Source organism: Chiloscyllium plagiosum, chromosome 26, assembly GCF_004010195.1.
Source record: "Chiloscyllium plagiosum isolate BGI_BamShark_2017 chromosome 26, ASM401019v2, whole genome shotgun sequence".
Classification (NCBI taxonomy): domain Eukaryota; kingdom Metazoa; phylum Chordata; class Chondrichthyes; order Orectolobiformes; family Hemiscylliidae; genus Chiloscyllium; species Chiloscyllium plagiosum.
In genome coordinates this window covers 18,944,341-18,955,284 of record NC_057735.1, presented here as the reverse complement: position 1 = coordinate 18,955,284, position 10,944 = coordinate 18,944,341, and the positions used below count along the sequence as shown (strand labels likewise).

General features: G+C 43.6%; 1 protein-coding gene across 9 annotated transcripts in view; it reads right to left on the bottom strand.

The window, feature by feature from the left end:
* LOC122563175 overlaps positions 1–10,944 on the bottom strand; it is a 143,882-nt gene that overhangs the window by 102,200 nt on the left and 30,738 nt on the right. For all 9 annotated transcript variants that reach the window (XM_043716692.1, XM_043716691.1, XM_043716689.1 and 6 more), the window contains exon 5: positions 7,518–7,583. In XM_043716692.1, the coding sequence (XP_043572627.1) occupies positions 7,518–7,583 (66 nt within the window). The remainder of the gene's footprint in view (positions 1–7,517; positions 7,584–10,944) is intronic.

Genomic DNA, 10,944 nt, shown 5'->3' with positions numbered 1-10,944 from the left:
CCCCCACCCCCGTCTGACCTATCACCCTCACCTTGACCTCTTTCCACCTATCACATTTCCGACGCCCCTCCCCCAAGTCCCTCCTTCCTACCTTTTATCTTAGCCTGCTGGACAAACTTTCCTCATTCCTGAAGAAGGGCTTATGCCCGAAACGGCGATTCTCCTGTTCCCTGGATGTGCCTGACCTGCTGTGCTTTTCCAGCAACACATTTTCTATTCTAGGAAAAGGCAAAGTCACTATATTCCCAGCAGACCACATGGCTGCTGTCCTATAGAGAGTCAACTAGTGTTAAGTCTAACCCGAGGGTCATCACATTTCAGGTTAAGGGTGAGGTTGAAGGAGCAGGACCATCTTGATAAACCCAGTCGGTGCAGGAATGGACTTGATGATTCTAACCATTCCTTGACTGGTTGTAGCTATGAAATAACTCTCCCTATTTTAGCACAAACCACCTGATGTTAATTAAGGAAGACTTTGCAGGGTCGTTAAGGTTGCATGTGCTATTGTCATTTCCAGTGCCTTGGTCAATGCAGAGCATTCTTCCAGTTTCATTCCTTTTATCCAAATTTTGTAGTGATTTGATGCAAATTGGACCTATTCTTGGTCCAATGTAGGGGTCATTCATGCAAACACCTACATAATTGGGGATCTGGAGTCACATGCAGGCCAGATCAGGTGAGGATGCCATATTTTCCTTCCTTGAAGTGCAATAGTGAACCAGATGGGTTTTTACAGCATTAGTCTTCCTTTTGATTCCAGATTCATTAACTGAATTCAGATTTCACCATTTGCCTGGTGGGATTCAAATCAAGTTTCGCTTTTTAACCTATTTAATTAACCAGATGAGAGATGTTATTGCACACCTCTGCAGCAGGTGGGACTTGAACCTGAGTCTGCTTTTCCAAGGGTTGGGATACTGGAATTACATTGTGCCACAAGAGAGCTCCTAAGGCTCCCAGAGTATTAGCCTGGGTCTCCAGATGCTAGTAATAAAAATACTATGGCACTGCCTCTCATGTTATTATGAGATGTGCTATCAAATATTAAGTTGTAAATTTATCTGCATTTGGACTTGTGAAAGGCAGGTTTAAACAAAAAAAGAACAGTGACTGAAATTTAAGATGGCTGAAACGAATTGTGGAGCTGTATTCCACATCATGGAAAAGTAAAGAGGCTCCAATAGAGTCAACCACACCTCTCGATGTGTAGACAGCTCTCCCATCTCATCAAGGTGAAGGATGTATCAATGAGCAGTCAACAGCAAGAACACTAAGAACTTAACCAACCCAGACAGCAGTTATAGAATCACAGAGTCAGAGAGATGTACAGCATGGAAACAGACCCTTCAGTCCAATCTGTCCATGCTGACCAGATATCCCAACCCAATCTATTGCCACCTGCCAGTACCTGGCCCATATCTCTCCAAAACCTTTCTATTCAGATACCCATCCAAATGCCTCTTAAATGTTGCAATTGTACCAGCCTCCACCACTTCCTCTGGCAGCTCATTTCACACACATGCCACCCTGTGTGTGAAAGATTTGCCCCTTAGGTAACTTTTATATCTTTCCCCTCTCACACTTAACCTATGCCCTCTAGTTTTGGACACTCCCACCCCAGGGAAGAGACTTGTCTATTTCTCCTATTCATGCCCCTTGTGATTTTATAAACACCTATAAGGTCACCTCTCAGCCTCTGACACTCCAGGGAAAACAGTGCCAGCCTATTCAACCTCTCCCTATAACTCAAATCCTCCAACCCTGGCAAGGATTGATTACCGATAGTTAACATGACATTATGCTTGGGAAATCATGTCTCACAAACTTGATTGAGTTGTTTGAAGAAGTAACAAAGAGGATTGATGAGGTCAGAGAGGTAGATGTGATCTACATGGACTTCCCTTTGGTGTTCAACAAGGTTCCCAATGGGAGACTGATTAGCAAGGTTAGATCTCACAGAATACATGGAGAACTAGCTATTTGGAAACAGAACAGGGTCAAAGGTAGAAGACAGAGGGTGGTGGTGGAGGATTGTTTTTCAGACTGGTGACCTGTGACTAGTGGAACGGTGCTGAAAATGTGTTGCTGAAAAAGCGCAGCAGGTAAGGCAGCATCCAGGGAACAGGAGAATCGACATTTCGGGCATAAGAAGGGCTTATGCCCAAACGTCGATTCTCCTGTTCTCTGGATGCTGCCTGACCTGCTGCGCTTTTCCAGCAACACATTTTCAACTCTGATCTCCAGCATCTGCAGACCTCACTTTCTCCTCACTAGTGGAACGGTCACAGGTTTGGTGCTGGGTCCTCTACGTTATGTCATTTTCATAAATGATTTGGATGCGAGCAAAAGAGGCCCAGTTAGTAAGCTTGCAGATGACACCAAAATTGGAGGTATAGCGGACAGCAAAGAAGGTTACCTCAGATTACAACGGGATCTTGATCAGATGGGCCAATGAATGGAGAAGTGGCAGATGGAGTTTAATTCAGATAAATTAGAGGTGCTGCATTTTGGGAAAGCAAATCTTAGCAGGACTTATACACTGAATGGTAAGGTCCTAGGGAGTGTTGCTGAATAAAGAGACCTTTGACTGCAGGTTCACAGTTCCTTGAAAGTGGAGTCAAAGGCAGATAGGATAGTGAAGAAGGCATTTGGTATGCTTTCTTTTATTGGTCAGAGTATTGAGTACAGGAGTTGGGAGGTCATGTTGCGGCTGTACAAGACATTGGTTAAGCCACTGTTGGAATATTGCGTGCAATTCTGGTCTCTTTCCTATCAGAAAGATGTTGCGAAACTTGAAAGGGTCCAGAAAAGATTTACAAGGATGTTGCCAGGGTTGGAGGATTTGAGCTATCGGGAGAGGCTGAACAGGCTGGGGCTATTTTCCCTGGAGCGTCGGAGGCTGAGGGGTGACATTATAGAGGTTTAAAAAATTATAAGGTGCATGGATAGGATAAGTAGACAAGTCTTTTCCCTGGGGTGGGGGAGTCCAGAATTAGAGGGCATAGGTTAAGTGTGTGAGGGGAAAGACAGAAAAGTGACCTAAGGGGCAACTTTTTCACACAGAGGGTGGTGCGTGGATGGAATGAGATGCCAGAGGAATTGGTGTGGTCTGGTACAATTGCAACATTTAAGGGGAATTTGGATGGGTTTATGAATAGGAAGGGTTTGGAGGGACATGGACCCTGTGCTGGCCGGTGGGACTAGATTGGCTTGGGATATCTGGTTGGCATGGACGGGTGGAGTGAAGGGTCTGTTTCCATGCTGTACATCTCTATGACTCTATGACATCCTTGTAAATCTTTTCTGAACCCTTTCAAGTTTCACAACATCCTTCTGATATGAAGGAGGCCAGAATTGCATGCAAATTCCAAAAGTGGCCTAACCAATGTCCTGTACAGCCACACAATGACCTCTTAACTCCTGTACTCAATCCTTTGACCAATAAAAGAAAGCATACCAAACACCTTCTTCACTATCCTATCTACCAGTGATTCCAATTTCAGAGAGTTATGAAGCTGCACTCCAAGGTCTCTTTGTTCAGCAACACTTCCTAGAAAATTACCATTATGTTTAGAAGTCCTGCTAAGATTTGCTTTCCCAAAATTCAACACCTCGCTTTTATCTAAATTAAACTCCATCTGCCACTTCTCAGCCCATCTGATCAAGATCCCGTTGTAATCTGAGGTAACCTTCTTCGCTGTCCACTGCACCTCCAATTTTGGTGTCCTCTGCAAACTTACTAATTATACCTCTCGTGCTCACATCCAAATCATTTATATAAATGATAAAATGTAGTGGACCCAGCACCGATCCTTATGGCACTCCACTGGTCACAGGCCCATAGTCTGAAAAACAACCCTCCACCAGCACCATCTGTCTTCTACCTTTGAGCCAGTTCTGTATCCAAATAGCTATTTCTCCCTGTATTCCATGAGATCTAACCTTGCTAACCAGTCTATCATGGGGAACCTTGTTGAATGCCTTACTGAAGTCCATATAGATCACATCTACCGCTCTGCCCTCATCAATCTTCTTTGTTACTTCTTCAAAAAACTCAATCAAGTTTGTGAGACATGGTTTTCCACAAACACAGCCATGTTGACTATCCCTAATCAGTCACTGTCTTTCCAAATACATGTACATCCTGTCCCTCAGAATTCCCTCCAACAACTTGCCCACGATAGACATCAAAATTCATTGGTCTATAGTTCCCTGGCTTGTCCTTACCAACTTTCTTCAACAGTCGCATCACGTTAGCCAACCTCCAGTCTTCTGGCCCCTCACCTGTGACTATCATTTTAGATTTTAAGTTTTCATATTTCAGATTATTTTCATTGGCGTCCCTCAACTTACTACAGGTACTTCTTCTATAATGTGATGGTTGTGTTCTTGTGCAATCTCATCTTATAGAAAAGTAATGCATTAGAAACTTTACAGCCAAAACACATTTTAAAGTTTGCATTTTGGAAAAACTGTCCCCAATTTGTTAATCTGTGCTACAGGAAATTTGCATTAACAAAACATGCATTTTATAAAAGCAACCATTCGTAACTTAAAATACCACTTGTGATTCTATAAACAACACATATTCTTGCATTATAAATATTAAACTGAAGTTTTATATATAACTAGTTAATGATCCTGATACTTTGTTTCCTCTTCAAAACACAAAGGATGATATTCATAATCACATCTCTACTCACTCTGCTACCTTCAAAAGTCAAGTGTTGCAGATCTAAATATGCCAAGTATTTCATAAAAATAAATACCTCGGAAATTGTTGCATGCTAATTATTTGAGACAGATTTTCCTGGGCTGTGATTATTCTCATGAAGATAAGGCAAAAAAAAAATTCAAGGAAATTACTTACTCATAATCAATCACATTATATATCCAATTAATGGTAGATTTATGCAAATAATATGCTGTAATTTGAATCTTACAATAACATATTTTTTAAAAAAAGAAATCAGTTTAATACTCTGAGGAACAAAGGCAGTGGACCCTCGGTAGCTGCTCCTTCGATACTTGGCCCAATGTCATCATAGGAGAAAGTGAGGGCTGCAGACGCTGGAGATCAGAATTGAAGAATATGGTGCCGGAAAAGCACAGCCAGTCTGGCAGCATCCAAGCAGCAGGAGAGTCCACATTTCGAGCAAAACCCCTTCATCCGGAAAGAGGGATGGACCAAGGGGGCTGCGAGATAAATGGAATGGTGGTGGGGCTGGGGAAAGTTAGCTGGGCATGCAATAGGGGGTGAAGGGAGTGAAGGTGAGGGTCAGAGAGGCGGATGAAGTGGATAGGTTGGAAGGAAGATGGACAGGTAGGACAGTTCAAGAGGGTGGTGCCAAGTTAGAAGGTTGGACCTGGGACAAGATGGGGGCAGAGGAAAAGAGGAAACCACATTGACACCATGTGCTTGTAGGGTCCTTTGGTGGAAGATGAGGTGTTCTTCCTTGAAGCAATGGGTAGCTAGGGTTTGGCAGGTGGAGAGTGCCCAGGACTTGCGTGTCCTTGGGGGAGTGGGAGGGGGAGTTGAAGTGTTTGGCCACCAGGCGGTGTTGTTTTTATAGTGTGGGTGGCCAAGAGATGTTCTCTGATACATTCAGCAAATTGGCGTCCTGTCTCCCAAATATAGAGGAGACCACATCAAGAGCAATGGACACAGTCGATGATGTGTGTGTAAGTACAGGTAAATTTCTGTCAGATGTGGAAGGATCCTTTGGGGGCTTGGAACGAGGTGAGGGGGAGGTGTGGCCACAGGATTTGCACTTCTTGCAGTGGCAAAGGAAGGTGTCGGGAGTGGAGGGTGGGTTGGTGTGGGAGGCAAGGACCTAACAAGGGAGTCAGAGGGAATGGTCTCTCTGGAATGCAGATAGGGGTGCAGAGGGAAATATATGGAGAGGGTGGTGGGGTCTGTTTATAGTGGTGGAAATGGAAAAGGGTGATGCGTTATATCTGGAGGTTGGTGGGGTGGAAGGTAAGGACCAGGGCGTGGTGTTGGGGTGTGGGGGCTTCTGTTCTTGTAGGATTGGAGGGGTGGGCTTCAAGGACAGAGATGCGGGAAGTGCTGGAAGGCATCGTCAACCATGTGGGAGGGGAAAATTACAGTCTTTGAAGAAGGAGGCCACCTGGGATGTTCTATTGTGGAATTGGTCCTCCTGGGAGCAGATGCGGTGGAGGCAGAGGAACAGGAAAGAAGGGATAGCGTTTTTACAGGAGGCAGAGTGGGAGGAGGTGTAGTTCAGATTGCTGTGGGGGTTGGTAGGTTTGTAGTAGATGCCTCTGTTGAGTTGGTCATTGAAAATAGAGTTGGAGATGTCCAGGAAGGGGAGGGAGGTGGCCGAGATGGTCCAGGTGAACTTGAGGTCGGATTGGAAGGGGTTCGTGAAGTTGATGAACTGTTCAACCTCTTTCTGGAAACATGAGGTGGTGCTGATACAGTCCTTGATGTAGCAGAGGAAAAGGTAAGGAATGGTGCTGGTGTAGCTGCGGAAGATGGACTTTTCCACATATCTGACAGGCATAGCTGGGGCCCATGTGGGTGCTGATGGCTATCCCTTTGGTCTGGAAGAAGTGGGAGGATTCAAAGGAGAAATTGTTGAGGGTGAGGACCAGTTCAGCCAATCAAATGAGTGTGTGAGTGGAAGGCTGCTGGTTGGGCCGGAGGGCTTAGAGGTCTTCATTATGGTGGATAGATGTGTACAGGGACTGGATGGCCCTGGTGAAGAATAAGCATTGGGGGCCGGGGAAACAAAAGTCATGGAGGAGGTGGAGGGTGTGAGTGGTGTCCAAATCTCCTCTTAGTGTTCACTGACAGTGAAAGCAACAGCAGTAAACATTAATCAACATAAGAGATACAATATTTTCTCCCAAGATGACAACAAAATGGTAGTTGATTTTTTTTGTACATGGAGGATCTCTAATGCAATATTCCCTTACATACAGATAAATCTTTATCAGGCAACATAACTGTACCAGGCCATGATTACCATAAATTTTATTCCAGGTCAATTCAGGAAGATACTCAGCTCTGAAGTTTGAGGGAATTATTCATGGACCGTGGAATAATTAATCAATCAAACCATCTTTCCTTCATACTCTCCTGAAATGACTGAAAAAGTGACTAAGCTCACTTTTAGATGGTTGAATTGTCATTTTTATTTAATTTTTAATATGACCTAGAAATGGTCAAAACATATTGACAATTTTATCAGTAACAGAGATCTGTAACTATAGGTAGAGAGATCGCTACCTATATTGAAAAGACTATCCTTCCTACCATTCAAGCGAGGCAGAAGAAATGTTGCCACATTTTGCAATATAGTTGGAGGGCTGCATGTCCAATTCACTACTTTACTATTTAATGTCACTCTCTGGGCAGCAGTTACAGCTCTCTGTTACTTAAAGCCATCAATGGCTCATCAAAAATACCCAGATCTGGTGGTGATGGGGTAGGGATGAGAAAGAGAGAGAAACGCACTTTTAATAAATAAAAAATATATATTTCACAGTACCAATGGTTGTAGAGGGTTTCTCCTTGGTCTTTCCAATTTCAGGCGTCTTCTGCATTAATACTTCCACTGGTAGAAACAAAATTACAAGAATCAAACAACAGGCATGATATACACATTCAGATCGTGTAAATATTAACCTTTAAATATTAAGCATACCACTACATAATTACACTTACATACTTACTACATAATTAATTGTACACTTACAAATTTTCAATCTATTACAAAAAGTGATTTGTCTACAATATTTAAAATGTATTTAATCATCATGATCAAATGTCAAGAAATAGATTTTTAATATTTATAGGTCATCTCTTCTTGGTTCTAGCTTTGACTTTCCATTTATTTTTATTCCAGCTTCGCTTCCTTATTGTCAGTCTGTCAAAAATTAATGGCTTCAATGAGTTACGTGCTTTTGCTAAGCATTGAGAAGAATATTCAGACTTGTGCTGACAAATGGCAACTTATATTTCAACCACTCAAGTGTCTGGTAACGACCATTTCTAACAAGACAGAATCTAATAATCACTCCATGACATTCTCTGGTACTGCCATCACTGAATAGCACACTATCCAAAGTTTGGGAATTGCTATTCACCAGAATCTGAACTAGACTAGTCAAGTAAATGTTGCAAATATAACAGCTGATCAGGAAGTTAGGAATCTTGCATTGAGGAATAAGACAGTGCTACTTTTTGGGTCTGCAGATCGAAAAAGCAAAAATGACCTTTAGTAGAGTGAGATGTTCTTGATTAGATTACATACATTGTGAAAACATGCCCTTCAGCCCAACAAGTCCACACAAACCCTCCAAAGAACAACCCACCCATTTCCCTCTGACTAATGAACCTAACACTATGGGTAATTTAGCATGGCCAATTCACCTGACCTGCACATCTTTGGTCTTTGGGAGTACCCAAGGGAAACACACACAGACACAGGGAGAATGTGCAACCTCCACACAGACAGTCACCCAAACTCAGGTCCCTGGCGATGTGAGGTATCAGTGCTAACCATTGAGCCACCATGCCGCTCTTGTCAGATGAGGGAGTTTCGGGAGAATTTACGTCTTACTGAGAATTATATCTGCAATAATTGCCATTGATTGCAAATCATATCATATTGAATGGATCAGAATGGAGAGACAGTTAGAGACAATGAGGAATTTACAAGAGCAAGATGATGTGATGGATGGCAGTAATAGAAAGGGAGAAAAGTTGCTGATACAGTCACATAGATGGGTTAACTCCAGGAAAGGTAAGAGAGGTAGGCAGATAGTGCAGGAGCCTTTTGTGGCTATCCCCATTTCACACCAGTACGCTGTTTGGAAAATGTACAGGGTGATGGATTCTCAGGGATATGTAGCATTAACAGCCAAGTTTCTGGTATCGAGACTGGCTCTAATGCAAAGACAGGTCTGTCGGGTTCCAAGAGGTCAATTGTGTTTGGGATATTTCTAGTCTGAGGCACAGACAGACATTTCTGTGGCCAGCAGCAAAAAATCAGAATGGTGTTTTGCCTCCCTGGTGCCAGGATCAAGGATGCTTCAGAGAGAGTACAGAATGTTCTCAAGGGGGAAGAGGGACTAGCAGGAGGTCATTGTACACATTGGAACCAATGACATAGAAAGGCGAAAGGATGAGATTCTGAAGGGAGAATATTGAGAGTTAGACAGGAATTTAAAAAGGAGGTCCTCACATGTAGTAATATCTGGATTACTCCCAGTGCTGCAAGCTACTGAGGGTAGGAAAAGGAGGATAGAGCAGAGGAATGTGTGGCTGAGGAGCTGGTGTATGGGAGAAGGATTCACATTTTTGGATCATTGGAATCTGTTCTGGGGTAGAAGTGACCTGCACAAGGATGGATTGCACCTGAATTGGAAGGCGACTAATATATTGGCAGGGAGATTTGCTACAGCTGCTCAGGAGGAATTAAACTAATAAGGTGGAGGGGGGAGGTGAGTCCAAGGAGATAGTGAGGAAAGAGATAAATCTGAGGCTGGTACAGTTGAGAACAGAAGTGAGTCAAACAGCCAGAGCAGGCAGGGTCAAAGCAGAGGAAAATGTAGGACTGATGAATTAAACTGCATTGATTTCAACACAAGAGGCCTAACAGGGAAGGCAGATGAACTCAGGGTATGATTAGGAACATGGGACTGGGATATCATAGCAATTACTGAAACGTGGCTCAGGGATGGACAGGACTAACAGCTTAATGTTCCAGGATACAAACACTATAGGAAAGACAGAAAGGGAGGCAAGAGAGGAGGGGGAGTGGTGTTTTTGATAAGCAACAGCATTACAGCTGTACTGAGGGAGGATATTCCTGGAAATACATCCAGGCAAGTTATTTGTGTGGATCTGAGAAATAAGAAAGGGATAATCACCTCATTGGGATTGTATTTTAGACCCCCCTAATAGTCAGCAGGAAATTGAGAAACAAATTTGTAAGGAGATCTCAGCTATCTGTAAGAATAACAGGGTGGTTATGATAGGGGACCTTGACTTTCTAAACGTAGACTGGAACTGCCATAATGTTAAGGGTTCAGATGGAGAGGAATTTGATCACAGTGTACAAGAAAATTTTCTGATTCAATATGTGGATGCACCTACTAGAGAAGGTGCAAAACTTGACCTACTCTTGGGAAATAAGGCAGGGCAGGTGACTGAGGTGTCAGTGGGGGTGCACTTTGAGGCCAGCAACCATAATTCTATTGATTTAAAATAGTGATGGAAAGGGATAGACTAGATCTAAAAGTTGAAGTTCTAAATTTGTGGAGACTAATTTTTACAGTATTAGGACAAACATTTAAAAGTTTAGATTAGAGTGGTGCTGGAAAAGCGCAGCATCCGAGGAGCAGGAAAATCGACATTTCCGGCAAAAGCCCTTCATCAGGGATAGAGGCATGGAGCCTCCAGGGTGGAGAGATAAGTGGGCATGGCGGGTGGCTGGGGAGAAGTTAGCAAAGTATACAATAGGTGAATGGGTGTGGGGATGGAGGTGATAAGTCAGTGCGGAGGGTGGGGAAGGTAGCAAAGAGTACAGTAGGTGAATGAGGGTGGGGATGGAGGTAATAAGTCAGAGAGGAGGGTGGGGGAAGGTAGCAATGAGTACAATTCCTGTGGTGGCAGGGGAGGGTGCCAGGACGGGAGGTTGGGTTGTCGGGGGGGCGTGGACCTGACCAGGTAGTTCACGGAGGGAACGGTCTTTGTGGAAAGCGGAAATGGGTGGGGAGGGAAATATATCCCTGGTGGTGGGGTCCGTTTGGAGGTGGCGGAAATGTCGTGGGATGATGTGGTTTATGTGAAAGTTTGGAGGGTGGACTTTTAAAAGCTGGTTGGGGGCAGATGTCCGCAAGTAAACATACAGCTGGAAAATGGGAAGCCTTCAGAAATGAGATAACGAGAATCCAGAAAAGGATATTCCT